This window comes from Leptodactylus fuscus, chromosome 3 (assembly GCF_031893055.1).
Source record: "Leptodactylus fuscus isolate aLepFus1 chromosome 3, aLepFus1.hap2, whole genome shotgun sequence".
Classification (NCBI taxonomy): domain Eukaryota; kingdom Metazoa; phylum Chordata; class Amphibia; order Anura; family Leptodactylidae; genus Leptodactylus; species Leptodactylus fuscus.
Genome location: NC_134267.1, coordinates 239,463,573 through 239,482,196, shown reverse-complemented (window position 1 = coordinate 239,482,196; position 18,624 = coordinate 239,463,573). Strand labels below are relative to the sequence as shown.

Below are 18,624 nucleotides of genomic sequence, written 5' to 3'. Positions count from 1 at the left end.
ACATCAATAAAACCCACAAGACAGAACAGGCAAAGAACAAGCAGCCCCCTCCCCCATCACTGCAAACCCCATCAAGACTGCAGAGCTGTGGCCCCTCACAGGGAATCGGTCAGCGACTAACAGGATGAGAACAGCTACTTATAGTCTGACCACACTGGTTGTCACCTGTCCATATGGCTCCACCTAGTGGCAGGTGAAGAGAAGTGCAGCTAGCAGAACATTGATGTGGTGACAACCAGTATGGCCGCCATAACACCACCTGTGTACTTACCTGCACTACAGGGCACCGCACTGGACGTCACCCAGCTTTCCCAGATACAGATAGGTGACTGGATATAGGAAAGGCTGATGAGCTGGGACATTTGTAATAAAGATGGGGTCAGTGTGACACCGGGCAGGAGAAGATCTGAAGACATAAGAGGTAGTATAGACACCTGTCCTGGCCGTGACGTCCTGCAGGGGGCAGCAGCACACACAGGGGCAGCACAGCACAGCACAGCATGCAGGTGACCCCCCGCCGCTACCTGGACAGGAGGGAGCACTGGCTGTTATTGTCCCCCTCGCCCCCATCATCTTCACTGTTATAGTCCTCACCATCATCTTCATCCCTGAGGGCAGGAGCACAGCGTCAGCAGGAGGCCGTATCCAACACGGCAGGCTTAGATACAGCAGCTCATAGTATCACACAGAGTGGGCTTAGATACAGCAGCTCATAGTATCACACAGAGTGGGCTTAGATACAGCAGCTCATAGGATCACACAGAGTAGGCTTAGATACAGCAGCTCATAGTATCACACATCATGGGCTTAGATACAGCAGCTCATAGTATCACACAGAGTGGGCTTAGATACAGCAGCTCATAGGATCACACAGAGTGGGCTTAGATACAGCAGCTCATAGGATCACACATCATGGGCTTAGATACAGCAGCTCATAGGATCACACAGAGTGGGCTTAGATACAGCAGCTCATAGTATCACACATCATGGGCTTAGATACAGCAGCTCATAGGATCACACAGAGTGGGCTTAGATACAGCAGCTTATAGGATCACACAGAGTGGGCTTAGATACAGCCACTTGTTGTATTGCACATAACCAAGCGGCTTAGATACAACTTATAGTATCTTCCATAGTGAACCTAGATAAATAAGCTCAGTAGACTGTATCACATCTGATAGGATTAGATACACAGCTCAGTATACAGTATCACACATGATAGGATTAGATACACAGCTCAGCAGGCAGTACTACACATCACAGGATTAGATACACAGCTCAGCAGGCAGTATCACATCTGATAGGATTAGATACACAGCATGGCTGGCAGTACTACACATCACAGGATTAGATACACAGCTCAGCAGGCAGTATCACATCTGATAGGATTAGATACACAGCATGGCTGGCAGTACTACACATCACAGGATTAGATACATAGCTCAGCAGACAGTATCACACTTGATAGGCTTAGATACACTGGTTCACTGGATTGATTAGATATATGATGGTCAGCTCTTGGGCTGATACACTGTCTCCGGTCTGGCGCCCTCCCGCTTGTCTGGCTCCCGCTCCCCTCCTCCGCCTCTTCATTACCAGGTGCACTTTACTCATTATCAGCTACTCTCTGGGCCTCGTCCTCTGCCAGGTCGTATCTAACAGCCCATTACAGGAGCGCCCACTGCCCGGCCCGGGGTGTGTGCCAGGAGGAGGCGCAGAGGGAGGCTCATATAGATCGGATTCTCTCCTCCTGATACATCACATCCATCTCTGAACCAAACTCTAAATATAAAGTCTCTTTCTTCTAGAAACATTTTTCACTTTTGTCGGGTTCCCTGGATACGGCCTGCAGTGTAAAGAATGGGGGGTTTAATCCTAGTGGTGACAGCTCGAAGAGAAACCTCCATTCTGTACACTGCAGGCCGTGTCCCGGGAATACATTGTGTGTCTGGTACATGTAGTGCCGCTTCGGGAGCCATCTTTATAGAGGCACAATGCTTATATAATACCACCCCGGCCAGGCCCGTAGTAGGGAGGGGAGGGGTGTATATAGTGTAAGACTCCACTCAGGTCAGTCTTAGCCCCTTCCCCACATACTTCACTCCACTACAGAGTCAACATGAAAGGAGAACGCAGGGCACAAAGCTTTGGCCTCCCAAATACATAGGACAAGCCCCAAATCTACAGTATATGAACCCAAATAATGCAAATGACCCCCTTCACCACTCCCAAAAACGACTACAGACCCCTAATGCCGAACCTCTACAAACAGAACCCAGGCTAAATAAATACTGACCCCAGACCAGAATGCCTATATACCCAGACCCTAGACCAGACAATACCTAAAAGATAGGTCTGAGATAATCCCCTAAATACAGACCCCAGACCAGACAACCCCTAAATACAACCCCTGGACCAGCGGACCAGACAACTCCTAAATAAAGTCCCCGGACCAGACAACCCCTAAATACAGGCCCCGGACCAGACAACTCCTAAATACAGACCCCTGAACAGAAAACCCCTAAATACAGACCCCGGACCAGATAACCCCTAAATACAGACCCCAGACCAGAAAACCCCTAAATGCAGACCACAGACCAGAAAACTCCTAAATACAGACCCCAGAACAGAAAACCCCTAAATACAACCCCCGGACCAGCAGACCAGACAACCCCTAAATACAGGCCCCGGACCAGACAATCCCTAAATACAGGCCCCGGACCAGACAACCCCTAAATACAGGCCCCGGACCAGACAACTCCTAAATACAGACCCCAGAACAGAAAACCCCTAAATACAGACCCCAGACCAGACAACCCCTAAATACAGACCCCCGACCAGATAACCTCTAAATACAGACCCCAGACCAGAAAACCCCTAAATGCAGACCACAGACCAGAAAACCCCTAAATGCAGACCCCAGACCAGACAACCCCTAAATACAGACCCCAGAACAGAAAACCCCTAAATGCAGACCCCAGACTACACAACCACTAAATACAGACCCCAGACCAGACAACCCCTAAATACAGACCCCAGACCAGACAACCCCTAAATACAGACTCCAGACCTGACTATGCCCTAAATACAGACCCCAGACCTGACTATCCCCTAAATACAGACCCCAGACCAGACAACCCCTAAATATAGACCCCAGACCAGACAACCCCTAAATACAGACCCCAGACCAGACAACCCCTAAATACAGAGCCCAGACAAACCCCTAAATACAGACCCCAGACCTGACAACCCCTAAATACAGAGCCCAGACAAACCCCTAAATACAGACCCCAGACCAGAAAACCCCTAAATGCAGACCACAGACCAGAAAACTCCTAAATGCAGACCCCAGACCAGACAACCCCTAAATACAGACCCCAGACCAGACAACCCCTAAATACAGACTCCAGACCTGACTATCCCCTAAATACAGACCCCAGACCTGACTATCCCATAAATACAGACCCCAGACCAGACAACCCCTAAATATAGACCCCAGACCAGACAACCCCTAAATACAGACCCCAGACCAGAGAACCCCTAAATACAGAGCCCAGACAAACCCCTAAATACAGACCCCAGACCAGACAACCCCTAAATACAGAGCCCAGACAAACCCCTAAATACAGACTCCAGACCAGAAAACCCCTAAATGCAGACCACAGACCAGAAAACTCCTAAATGCAGACCCCAGACAACCCCTAAATACAGACCCCAGACCAGACAACCCCTAAATACAGACCACAGAACAGAAAACCCCTAAATACAGACCCCAGACTAGACAAACACTAAATACAGACCCCAGAACAGAAAACCCCTAAATACAGACCCCAGACTAGACAAACACTAAATACAGACCCCAGACCAGACAACCCCTAAATACAGACCCCAGACCAGACAACCCCTAAATACAGACCCCAGACCAGACAACCCCTAAATACAGACTCCAGACCTGACTATCCCCAAAATACAGACCCCAGACCAGACAACCCCTAAATACAGACCCCAGACCAGACAACCCCTAAATACAGACCCCAGACCAGACAACCCCTAAATACAGACCCCAGACCAGACAACCCCTAAATACAGATCCCAGACCAGACAACCCCTAAATACAGACCCCCAGACCAGACAACCCCTAAATACAGAGCCCAGACAAACCCCTAAATACAGACCCCAGACCAGACAACCCCTAAATACAGACCCCAGACCAGACAACTCCTAAATACAGACACCAGACCAGACAACCCCTAAATACAGATCCCAGACCAGACAACCCCTAAATACAGACCCCAGACCAGACAAACCCTTAAATACAGATCCCAGACCAGACAACCCCTAAATACAGACCCCAGACCAGACAACCCCTAAATACAGACCCCAGACCTGACAACCCCTAAATACAGACCCCAGACCAGACAACCCCTAAATACAGACCCCAGACCTGACAACCCCTAAATACAGACCCCAGACCTGACAACCCCTAAATACAAACCACAGACCAGACCACACCTAAATACAGACCCCAGGCCTGAAAATCCCCAAAATACAGACCCCAGACTTGACTATCCCCAAGGGACAGGTCCCAAAAAAACGATCTAAATAAAGAACTTAGACCAATACTAATAAGCACACAGCCTAGACCAGACAACCCCGAAATACAGACCCCAGACCTGACTATCCCCTAAATACAGACGTCCATCCCCTACATACAGATTCTCCTCTCCCTACACTGGGCAGTAGATGCAACTGTATCCAGCCTAGACAATGGACTCCATACTGGTACATTGTAACAATCCAGCAGAGAGGTTTGTGTTGAGCTCGCAGAGCATTGTCTGGACTGGATATAGTTGTATCCGCTGAGATCAGGACTAGTAGGGCACCTGTAATACCACACAGTGTGGGCCGCGCCATGTTCATTCCCCTATTTGCAGATCTCATTGGTGGAATGACATGTTTGGTGACATTTCCGCCATGTTGGACCCCCAGATTAGTAATAGGGGGCGCAGTCTCAGTATTGGGGGCATTGATCTGCACATCGGCTGCAGCAGCCGCAGTCATGCATCACCACCAGGAGGGGCAGCAGTGAGCGTGCGGTCACTTTCCAGACCATTAGACGGTGCGGAGATATATACACAACTGTGTATATATGCGGGGTATATACACAACTTGGATATAACATAGACTCTGCTATTTAGTCTTATACCCCCCTGGAAGTGGTACGGTAGTGTTACCTGCCCCTGAAGGGGGCGCTATACTAACACTTTCTATGAGGCCCCACTTCTGTGTAACTTACAGCACCATCGTGTGGTATTGTAGGGATCTCACATTGCACCCTACAGGCCTTATGACCAAGGGGCAACCACTAGATGGCAGTTATGCGAGCGCCCACAGGGGGTCACCCCAAAATCTGCAGAACCATAGTGGCCTACAGATCTCACCGGTATTTTATGACATTCCCGTGTGTCAGTCTTTACTGTATTTATTGCCTTTGTCTCACGAATCAGGAGGTTTGGGATATAACCAGATGTGGACGAGCCCTTTAAGCTCCCTATTCCAGACACTAGCCCGATGCAGCGTCACCTCCCGCAGCTTTGATAGTGACACAGTGACAAGACTTTGATGGCCGCTTCATCTCCTCCGTGTGACGGACGCTGCCTTTGATTTCTGCTCGCTGTCGGTCGCTGGCGATGATCAGTCACATTCGGAGGAAGCTTTCTTGTCAGAACAAAGAGTCTCGGCCGGACGGTCGCACACAAGCGAGAGCGCGGCAGATGGATGGAGAGATGGAATATATTAACGCCGAGGAGACGCCGCTCCGGCCGCGATTAATAAAAGATAAAAGCGAGAGAAAATCCAAGAACATCTCCAGCTCTGAGCAAGAACATGTCACAGCCTGAGAGATCAGGAAACTTATCGAAATCTCCATCGTTTTTGGTAATTCATTCCTTCTGCTCTAGTCACATCCAGAGCTGCAATCAAAATTCTGCCGATTTATACAGTTCTGCAGAGTTTAATATTGTTAGATCACATGTCTGACATAGAGATAGATGGAACCCGGGGTCAGGAGGTTCCGATCATGTGACCCGCAGGGTCCATGATGGGTCAATTTAAGTTCCCGGACAACCCTTTGGAGGTGCAGGACTGTTAAAGGGGCGGGTTTAGACCATGGACCTTAATAGAAGGTAAAAGAGCAAGAGGATGACCGGCGACAAGATAAATGGGGACAAGCTCAAGGACCAGAAGAACACCACTGGGAAACCAGAAGGACTGAAAGCCCTTCATCAGGCCGAGACATGACAATGAGACCTACAGCAATGTCCTGGAGAATCGGCGGCACCAGGAGGGGACACCACGGAGACCCCAGGACCCGACCTTGTAGAGAAATATCCGGTAAAACGGTCTTATGAGATGTATTTAGAAGGTGGCCCATTAAGAACTGGCCCATACGGTTGGATGGTGGACGACATTGGAGACCCTCTCACCGGAGTGCAGACCATGGTAGGATCTACTCTGTTACTCCAACCACTCTCCAATTACATGAGTGTATAGGTAGACCTCAAAGACTCCATGGTTAGAGTCCCTCCAATAGACCAGCCCATAGAGTTGAGTGGTGGCCAACATTGGAGACCCTCTCACTATGGTGGGATCTACTCTGTTACTCCAATCACCCTCCAATGACATGGGTATATAGGAAGACCCCCAAGACTCCATGGTTACAGTCCCTCTAATACATTTGGTGGTGGAGGACATGTACGAAGGTCCTCTCTCCGGAGTGTAGACCATGGTGGGATCTACTCTGTTACTCCAACCACCCTCCAATTACATGGGTATATGGGTAGACCCCCAAAACTACATGATTACAGTCCCTCCGATAGGCCGGCCCATACAGTTGGGTGGTGGACAACATTGGAAACCCTCTGCTGGACTGAAGATGGTGGGATCTACTCTCTTACTCCAAACATCCTCCAGTGACATGGGTATATAAGAAGACCCCAAAGACTCCATGGTCACAATCCCTCTAATACAGTTGGGAGTGGAGGACATTGTACGTTACCTCCTGAAGGCCCTCTCTCCGGAGTGTAGACCATGGTGGGATCTACTCTCTTACTCCAAACATCCTCCAGTGACATGGGTATATAAGAAGACCCCAAAGACTCCATGGTCACAATCCCTCTAATACAGTTGGGAGTGGAGGATATTGTGCGTTACCTCCTGAAGGCCCTCTCTCCGGAGTGTAGACCATGGTGGGATCTACTCTGTTACTCCAATCACCCTCCAATTACATGGGTATATAAGAAGACCCCCAAGACTCCATGGTCACAGTCCCTCCAATACAGTTAGATGGTGGAGGACATTGCACGTTACCTCCTGAAGGCCCTCTCTCCGGAGTGCAGGCTATGGTGGGACCTTCCCGGGGACACGGCTGAGTTATGACTCTGCCCAGAAAGCAAGCTGTCTGTCTCTAGATGGAAGTTGTCCACTTCATTCCTCATATGGGAATTATCCAAAAATTCTCCATCGTTCCAGGCGCCCACTGAACCGTCCATGGTCTGGTACCTGATCTCGATACTGACGCTGGTCTGAAAGACATGAAGAGGAACAGAAGAGGAGAACGTCATCTAATGGGGAGAAGACCATTACTGGGAAAAGGGGGGCTCAGAGTCCCCAGAGATATCAAACACTCGTCCCACACATGCCAGACACAGTGACCCCATAACTGTCAGCCACAAGGACCCCATAAGTGCTAGCCACTAGGATGTCATCAATGGCCACCACCGCACCCAAAAATTACAACTGTATTTCCCCTTTAAGTGTCGGCCATATTAACCCCGTCCATGCTCACGCCTCCAGCTCGGAGATGACCATAGAACAGGCGATATATTGTATATGCTGTGACCTGCAGCCATGTTCCTTGTGTCCGGGATCGTCTTCAGGTCACATGGGCTCAGGGTGTGAATACTTCAGCATTTAGCAGAGAGATACTCCGAGTCTTACAGCGCTATTCAGACAAGTCAGAAAGATTTTACTTCTAACTTTAGATACACAGCTCAGTATACTGTATCACACAGGATAGGATTAGATACACAGCTCAGTATACTGTATCACACAGGATAGGATTAGATACACAGCTCAGTATAAAGTATCACACAGGATAGGATTAGATACACAGCTCAGTATACTGTATCACACAGGATAGGATTAGATACACAGCTCAGTATACAGTATCACACAGGATAGGATTAGATACACAGCTCAGTATACAGTATCACACAGGATAGGATTAGATACAGCTCAGTATACAGTATCACACAGGGTAGGATTAGATACACAGCTCAGTATACAGTATCACACAGGATAGGATTAGATACACAGCTCAGTATACAGTATCACACAGGGTAGGATTAGATACACAGCTCAGTATACAGTATCACACAGGATAGGATTAGATACACAGCTCAGCAGACAGTATCACACAGGATAGGATTAGATACACAGCTCAGTATACTGTATCACACAGGATAGGATTAGATACACAGCTCAGTATACTGTATCACACAGGATAGGATTAGATACACAGCTCAGTATACAGTATCACACAGGATAGGATTAGATACACAGTTCAGTATACAGTATCACACAGGATAGGATTAGATACACAGCTCAGTATACAGTATAACACAGGATAGGATTAGATACACAGCTCAGTATACAGTATCACACAGGATAGGATTAGATACACGGCTCAGTATACAGTATCACACAGGATAGGATTAGATACACGGCTCAGTATACAGTATCACACAGGATAGGATTAGATACAGCTCAGTATACAGTATCACACAGGATAGGATTAGATACACAGCTCAGTATACAGTATCACACAGGATAGGGTTAGATACACAGCTCAGTATACAGTATCACACAGGATAGGATTAGATACACAGCTCAGTATACAGTATCACACAGGATAGGATTAGATACACAGCTCAGTATACAGTATCACACAGGATAGGATTAGATACACAGCTCAGTATACAGTATCACACAGGATAGGATTAGATACACAGCTCAGTATACAGTATCACACAGGATAGGATTAGATACACAGCTCAGTATACAGTATCACACAGGATAGGATTAGATACACAGCTCAGTATACAGTATCACACATGATAGACTTAGATACATTGTACATAAGTGCAGACTGCCATTGGCTGGCTGCTCCGGGACCTCTCTCAGTACATCCAGTAGGGGCGCTGTCCATAGTCACAAAGTCCAAGTCAGGACAGAGCTGTGTGCTGCTGTGTTTAGCTCATAGATAACTGCATGCGCTGATACATTGTAACAAACCCATTATCTAAGGCCCCATTCACATCTGCGTTCAGGTTTTCGTTCGGGTAATCCACTTGGGAACCCCCTGAATGCAAACCTATACACATTAAAACATGGTTACCTGGGAATCCCGCGGACCCCATACACTATAATGGGGTCCGTGTGGTTTCCGCAGGACTTTTCTCTCCGCATGTTTCGTGTGAATATAAGCAGAGATACAAAACTTTCTATGGATTAACCTTCAGACATAAAACTATTGCTGCAGTCCACAACCTCTTACAGCCTGGGGTACGTTCCCTCATCATGGAACTGCGATGGCCAATCCAGGTCTGTGGTAGTGATGCCACTATAGATGACACCACACCTGGGCTGGAGACCCATGGAATGAGGACACACAGAGGACGAGGTCCCAATGTTCACAGTTCTATGGTCATAGAGAAATGATTGTCTAAACTCCGAAGCACAGATATACTCACACGCACCGGCGTTACGGCCAGAGGCGCGAACACAACTTGGATTGCAGAGAACACATTGTCCAGGCTCTCGGAGAAGATCATCTGATCAAATATAATTCGTTTTGCACAGTATACACACTGCGCAACGGAAGAAAAGACAAGCCGGGAGAAATATCCTCAACCACCGGGGACAAAAACTGAGCCGTTCGTTTTAGGTTATTATGGTAACAGGGAATTAAATCTGATAAAAGTTTACACCTTGTACCTTCCACCAGTGATCTCAAAATCTATGGTAGGATGTAGGAGAAGGTGAGTGAGATGGATCTCCTGAGGAAACCACCCATAGAAGACCATGGATGGCAAGGAAGAAGATCCTGGACCAACTAAAGGTGGAGCAGATTTAAGGTTTATTATCTTCTGGCCATGACACGAGAAGAACCAACTCATTGGAGAAGACGTTTATGGTGGCTGTAAGACCAGGAAAGGCAAGGGAGAAGATCCTTGGATCCTTGACCAGATTGAGGTGGCACTTTCATGATATGAGCAGATTTAAGCTGCCCATAACGTGAGAAAAAGCAACCCAATGGAGGCAACATTTATGGTGGCGGGAAGACCATGGATGGCAAGGAAGAAGATCCTGGACCAAATAAAGGTGAAACTTCCATGTGAGGAGCAGATTTAAGCTGCCCATAACGTGAGAAAAACCAACCCAATGGAGGCAACATTTATGGTTGCGGGAAGACCATGGATGGCAAGGAAGAAGATCCTGGACCAAATAAAGGTGACTCTTCCATTTGAGGGGCAGATTTAAGGTTTAATATCTTCCGGTTATGACACGAGAAGAACCAACTCATTGGAGAAGACGTTTATGGTGGCTCTAAGACCATGAATGGCAAGGAAGAAGATCCTTGACCAGAATCAAATGGCAGTTTCATGATATGAGAAGATTTAAGATTTATTATCTTCTGGCCATGACACGAGAAGAACCAACTCATTCCAGAAGATGTTTATGGTGGCTGTAAGACCATTAAAGGCAAGGAAGAAGATCCTTGGATCCTTGACCAGATTGAGGTGGCACTTTCATGATATGAGCAGATTTAAGCTGCCCATAACGTGAGAAAAACCAACCCAATGGAGGCAACATTTATGGTGGCGGGAAGACCATGGATGGTAAGAAAGAAGATCCTTGACCAAATAAAAGTGAAACTTCCATGTGAGGAGCAGATTTAAGGTTTAATATCTTCTGGCCATGACACGAGAAGAACCAACTCATCGGAGAAGACGTTTATGGTGGCAGTAAGACCATGAATGGCAAGGGAGAAGAAGATCCTTGACCAGAATCAGATGGCACTTCCATGTGAGGAGCAATTTTAAGGTTTCATATCTTCTGGTCATGACACGAGAAGAACCAACTCATTGGAGAAGCCGTTTATGGTGGCTGTAAGACCATGAATGGCAAGGAAGAAGAAGATCCTTGACATTTGTGACCAGATAAGGTGGCTCTTCCACGTGTTGAGAAGACTGAAGCTTTATCTTCTGGCCATAACACGAGAAGACCTAACTAATTGTAGAAGACAATTATGGTGGCCAGAAGCCCATGGATGGCACGGAAGAAGATCCTTGACTAGATTAAGTTGTCTCTTCCATCTGTTGAGAAGACTGAAGCTTTGTTATCTTCTGGCATAACATGATAAAACCCAACCCAATGGAGGAGACATTTAGGATGGCTGAAAGACCATGGATGGCAAGGAATAAAATCCATGACCAGATCAAGGAGACTCCTCCACATGTTGAGAAGACTGAAGCTTTATTATCTTCTGGTCATAACACGAGAAGATCTAACTAATTGTAGAAGACAATTATGGTGGCCAGAAGCCCATGGATGGCACGGAAGAGGATCCTTGACTAGATGAAGGTGTCTCTTCCACCTGTTGAGCAGACTGAAGCTTTGTTATCTTCTGGCCATAACATGAGAAGACATTTATGATGGGAAGGGTTGAATCAAGAAAAGAAAGAGTATGGTCTGCATCAAAATATAAAGGAGAACATTAGAAGGATCCTGAAGATGCTATTGAGAAACCTGAAAACATCAACACAAGATGGGATATTCTGGAGGATTGCTTAAATGGGCACCAGGGGCCAAAAACAACGTGGTGATATTTTATTTTAGAACGTCACACTTTGTATCTTCCACCAGCAACCTCAAAATCCAGGGTTGACAGTAGGAGGATTCTCCTTAAGTCACCAATAGTAGAAGACCATGGATGGCAAGTCAAGATTCTTGACCAGATGAAGATGGCACTTTCACCTGATGAGCGTACTTAAGCTTTATCATCTTCTTGAGGAGACCCAACTCATTGTAATAAGAATGGAAGAAGACAATTATGAGAATAATGAAGACATCATTGAGAAGCCTAAAGAAAGAAATGGAAGATGTGACATTCTGGAGGACCATCGTCCATAAGGTCACCAGGGCCAAAGCCAATATGGTGGCATATTATTATAATACGGTACTTGAAACCTTGTCTCGTTCATTAGCAGCCTCATAATCCAAAGTGATTGTAGAAGTGGGTCAAAGAGACGATTTCTAGACGTCTCCACTGGTAGAAGACCATGCATATCAGGAAAAAGGATCCTTGACCAGATGAAGGTGATTGGTCCATCAGACACCTAATGAGCAAAACAAAGCTTCAGGACATGAAGATCCAACTTATTGAAGAAGCATTTGTGGTAGGAAGATATGAAGCAATAAGAAGAAGTGGATGGTCAACATCAAAATGGACAGAGACCAAAATTATGAAGGGCCTAAACTGGATATTCCAGAGGACCACTGGTCATATGATCACCAGAGACTGAAACCAACCTGACACCATGTAAGTCTATCAATAGACAACTTTGTCTTTCCACCTGGAGACCCTAAATCCAATGAGGACAGTAGAAATGCGCCAACAAGACCGATCTCCAGATGTCACCAGCTCTAGAAGACCATGAATGGCAGGAAGAATATCTTTGACCAGAAGAGTCCAGAGCTTCACATATCTTCAATATATCAAGAGATCATGAAGGTAACACAAGAAGACAAGGGACGGCAATATGAAGAACAAAGACAATCACTGGGATCTTCATCTTCATCAAAATCCAAAGTAGACAGTAGAAGTAAGACAACAAGACTGATCTCTAGATGTCACCACTGGGAGAAGAACAGAAGATATTTGACCAGAGGAATCCAGAGAGTCCACCTGACACTGCAGACAGAAGCTTCATCATCTTCAATATCTCAAGAGAAACGATGGCGAATGGAGACAACAAGGACCATGTCTGAGACCCCAAGAATCCTGAAGACCTAAACCCACCTGTGTAGTCATCACTAGAAATCTATCCGTGGTGTTAACAGTTTGCTACAATGTATCAGTGCAGGTGCGATGTATCAGTCTGGAGTCTGGGCTGTTTAGCTTGCGGAGGATTGTCTAGACTGGATACAACTATAACTGGAAAGAGAGCGAGGGGATGGCGGTAGTAAACCTGAACACGGCGAGTCCTGCTCACAGCTGAGGTGTTGTTACAATGTATCAGGGCAGGTGCGATGTATCAGTCTGGAGTCTGGGCTGTTTAGCTTGAGGAGGATAGTCTAGACTGGATACAACTATAACTGGAAAGAGAGCGAGGGGATGGCGGTAGTAAACCTGGACATGGCGAGTCCTGCTCACAGCTGAGGGTTTGTTACAATTGTCTCAGTCCAGACCCTGCTCTAATAGCTAATCAGCTCCAGACTGATACATTGTAACAAACCAGCATATATCTGTCCAGTGCTGCAGATGTATTTAGCTCGCAGAGCATTGTCTATACTAGACACAGAAGAGTCATCGGAGCGGCGCAGGTTACTCAGAGCAGCGGTGGCGTCACAATGACACGTACCCGGATGGCGGAGTTGTTGTCATCGATCAGAGTGTCCGTCACTTCCAGCTGAGCCTCTTCAACCACTTTTTGGAGAACCATTCGAAATGTCCCAATAAGTCTGAAAAGTAAAAAAAATATATATATCATATAATGAATCCATGTATGTGCTGTCACTCAGCTTTCCAATTATCCTGAACAGCAATGTTTAAGTGAGTTATAGCCCTACCTGTGTGTCAGTCTTTACTGCACCTCTTGCATTATATTCATGAATAACAAAGACAGGACCACAAGGAGGGAGGAGACAGACTAGGCAAAGGCCTCTTCCCCCTCAGCCGCTGCTTGGAGACTGGCCTGTTACTCACCTTGCCCAGAAACTTCAGTGATAAAATGTGTCTAAATGGGAAGTAAGTGCAAAGATTTGTCTGTCAGGATTCTGGGAAAGCTGGGTGACAACCCATATGGAAGCCGCAATGGTGGTCATACAGACCCAGCATATCACCCCAGCCCTGCAGATAGATAGGTTACTGTCACCAGAACCAGCATATCACCCCAGTCCTGCAGATAGATAGGTTACTGTCACCAGACCCAGCATATCACCCCAGCCCTGCAGATAGATAGGTTACTGTCACCAGACCCAGCATATCACCCCAGCCCTGCAGATAGATAGGTTACTGCCACCAGAACCAGCATATCACCCCAGCCCTGCAGATAGATAGGTTACTGTCACCAGACCCAGCATATCACCCCAGCCCTGCAGATAGATAGTTTACTGTCACCAGACCTAGCATATCACCCCAGCCCTGCAGATAGATAGGTTACTGTCACCAGACCTAGCATATCACCCCAGCCCTGCAGATAGATAGGTTACTGCCACCAGAACCAGCATATCACCCCAGTCCTGCAGATAGATAGGTTAGTGTCACCAGAGCCAGCATATCACCCCAGCCCTGCAGATAGATAGGTTACTGTCACCAGACCTAGCATATCACCCCAGCCCTGCAGATAGATAGGTTACTGTCACCAGACCCAGCATATCACCCCAGCCCTGCAGATAGATAGGTTACTGTCACCAGACCCAGCATATCACCCCAGTCCTGCAGATAGATAGGTTACTGTCACCAGACCTAGCATATCACCCCAGCCCTGCAGATAGATAGGCTAGTGTCACCAGAACCACCATATCACCCCAGCCCTGCAGATAGATAGGTTACTGTCACCAGAACCAGCATATCACCCCAGCCCTGCAGATAGATAGGTTACTGTCATCAGACCCAGCATATCACCCCAGCCCTGCAGATAGATAGGTTACTGTCACCAGACCCAGCATATCACCCCAGCCCTGCAGATAGATAGGTTACTGTCACCAGAACCAGCATATCACCCCAGCCCTGTCACCAGAACCAGCATATCACCCCAGTCCTGCAGATAGATAGGTTACTGTCACCAGAACCAGCATATCACCCCAGCCCTGCAGATAGATAGGTTAGTGTCACCAGAACCAGCATATCACCCCAGTCCTGCAGATAGATAGGTTACTGTCACCAGAACCAGCATATCCCCCCAGCCCTGCAGATAGATAGGTTACTGTCACCAGAACCAGCATATCACCCCAGCCCTGCAGATAGATAGGTTAGTGTCACCAGACCTAGCATATCACCCCAGCCCTGCAGATAGATAGGTTACTGTGACCAGACCCAGCATATCACCTCAACCCCGCAGATAGATAGGTTAGTGTCACCAGAACCAGCATATCACCCCAGCCCTGCAGATAGATAGGTTACTGTGACCAGAACCAGCATATCACCCCAGCCCTGCAGATAGATAGACACAAAAGGACCAAACAGTGTTTGGTAATATGCAAATTAGCTCATTGGAGCAATCAGCGTGGTTCCATTGGAACAAAGAGCTCATTTCTATATCTACAGAAATATCGGTATCTCAGCTACAGAGGCAGCGACTCACAAGGAAAAAACATTATTTGATTCTCCCAGTGCCCTAAAACCAGTGATATCCCGTATTCCCTCTACTTACCTAGGTTAGTGGTGACACCATTGATGGGGCAGGCAGTATGCTGTCAGACATATATGGCAGCTTAATACTACTTTGCAAGCAGTCAGGAACATCCTTTAAACCCCACCCTTTACACCCACATTTCCATAAGCTCCGCCCCTGCGGATGATATGTACTACATTTGCCATTATATATATATATATATATATTATATATACACACACACACGTGTGTGCCTCCACTTCAAGGGTTCCTTCATCCCCCAGAGCTCTGACTATCTGACTCTTTCCTCATTAGCCCTGTGATGAGTGACAAGCGGCGACATTGCGAGGTGACGGCGACTTCTTATCTCAATCATTTAATAATTCATCTCCATTGTGCGGCCGGCCGGGATCAGATGTCTCTTATTATCCTGGCGGTGAGGCCTCCATTATTTATCACCGCCCTCCATTGTCCACGCCGCTGCGTCTGATCACAGCCCATAATTAATCGCAGGATACGAGAGGCGGCCGCCATGACAGGTCTGCTGCAGCCGCTCACTTCTGCAACCAGTTTTAGAAAAATATTACAGATACTTTAGGGAGGCATCTGTTCTCCTTGTGGAGAGCCAACTGGTGCCTGCAATGCTCCCTGGGAAAAATATGCAAATTACCTCTCCTCAAAGAGAAAGTAAACTGTCTCTGTAGTGACACCTACAGGCAACAGCCGTGATAGTCAGGCCAATGTCCGATCCATAACCAGGAATATCAGCATTCTTTAATAATATTGCAAAGTTCTGTTCAGCCTGAGCTCCCTAGTTCATGAATAGAATGCTAGAAGTTCAGTGTAGACTGACACATAAACAGGCACAAAGAAAATGAATGAGGTATAATGGAAGAATATACCGATGGATACCAACTGAAGATATACATAGCATTCAGGGTCTTTGAAAAGCTGAGTAACTCTCCTTCATAGTGCTGTCATGACTGCTAATAATGGTTGCTGCTTGCAAAAGGGCAAATACATTTGGAGGTGGAGGCAGTTGGGGGGGGGGGATGGGCGGAAGGGGGGTTGTGGGGGGGCTGGGGGGCCACCTGGGACGCTTGAGAGGTGGATGCCGTTAGGGGGGGATTGGGGGGCCGGCCCACACCTGCGTATACTGCGCAAATACATAGATGTAGCAGAGCCAAGACGCGGGCGTAGGCAGATTATTGCCAACACCAATTGCATACGTATATGCAGGTTGGCGCCAACAAACAACCCTCGGATGAAGTCGCGGGCAGATGCTAGTTACATATAAACCTGCTCTCCAACTGCTTCTCCTGTATTAGTGTCAGTCTGCACTGTAGTTCTGGAATTGTATTCATGAATCAGAGAGCTCAGGATGAACTGATCAATACGCCACACCCTGACTGGGGACTAAATGCACAACTCCATGAAATCCTTTGTCCACCAATTACATCCCATCAGTAGAGGACACAGGTAAGAAGACCCCGGCGAGGAGGAGGCCGCGCACCCACCTGTTAGTGAAGACTTTGCTGTAGTTGAACACTTGTATTTCCAGCATCTCGTTGCCGTCGATGTTACTGGCGATCGGCCAGCGGAAAGTCTGGAAGGAGAGAGAAGGTTTATCACACAGGGAATCAGATATCACAAATCTGTAAAATACACAGGCGTTCAGGCGACCAACTCAGCTCTGCTACACACAGCGCGGTAATGCTCCACCGTCTCTGATGCTATACAATGCACTGGGGCTCCCCCTGCTGTCCATATAGAGCAAAGAGATGGGGCCCTGGGCAAGAAAAACATCGCGAGTTGTCATTTTGGTCAATATAATGCTGCCATACAGTGCCGACATAGTGTAGACCTACACAGTCCACATAACACTGCCATACTACGTATAATACCGTCATATAGTTTTCATACAATGATGCTATTTAATTCTCATATAATACTTCCATATAGTTCTTACATAATACCACCATATCATTTCCACCTAATACTACCATATAAGTCCCACATTATACCGCCATAAAGTTCTCACATCGTAAAGTCATATACTTTCCAGTAATATTGCCATATAATTCCCACATAATACTGCCATACAAGTCCACATGATATTGTCATACAATTCCCAGATAATACTGCCAAATATCTCTCACACAATACTGCTGTTATTCTTATATAATACTGCCATATAGTTTCCATGTAATACTGCAATTCAGTTCCCCAATAATACTGCCGTACATAGATAAATAATACCGGTTGAAATCAGTCTGATCCTGGGGTTCTGCTCCTTGGACTGACACAAGGCCACACCCCCTTTTATTATAAGCCCCGCCCTATATGATTATACATCTCTGCATTTCGCTGTAGCTTTCCTGCAGTCAGTCAGAGCAGTAGAAGTGTCATCACCACATTCACCAAGGTCACAATGTGACTGAGCGCACGGGGCGGATAATGCCCGATTCTCCACACTCGTGTTTCATTATATCCGGAACCTTCCACAGGATCACTGACCTCTGATGTCCTTGTCCAGGTCTGAGCTGAATTCTAATTCTTTATTAGTATATTAGTAAAGTATATAGCAATAACGACCTGGCACTGTATTATGTATATACCACGTGTCTGGCAGTATATACCACTAGACCACCAGTGACTATACATCACTAGACCACCAGGAACTATACACCAATAGACAACTAGGGACTATACACCACTATAACACCAGGGACTATATACCACTAGACCACCTACGACTATACACCACTAGACCACCAGGAACTATACACCACTAGACCACCAGGAACTATACAGCAATAGACCACCAGGAACTATACAGCAATAGACAACTAGGGACTAGACACCACTAGACCACCAGGGACTATACACCACTGGACCACCAGGGACTATATACCACTATACCACTGGGAACTATATACCACTG

The 18,624-nt window shown here is 46.9% G+C and overlaps 1 protein-coding gene across 6 annotated transcripts in view; it reads right to left on the bottom strand.

Moving 5' to 3' along the window:
• Positions 1 to 18,624, bottom strand: part of OTOF (otoferlin) — a 188,936-nt gene that overhangs the window by 78,782 nt on the left and 91,530 nt on the right. For all 6 annotated transcript variants that reach the window (XM_075269335.1, XM_075269338.1, XM_075269340.1 and 3 more), the window contains exons 3-5: positions 17,198 to 17,286; positions 13,707 to 13,806; positions 7,369 to 7,583 (exon numbers count right to left, since the gene is read on the bottom strand). In XM_075269335.1, the coding sequence (XP_075125436.1) occupies positions 7,369 to 7,583; positions 13,707 to 13,806; positions 17,198 to 17,286 (404 nt within the window). The remainder of the gene's footprint in view (positions 1 to 7,368; positions 7,584 to 13,706; positions 13,807 to 17,197; positions 17,287 to 18,624) is intronic.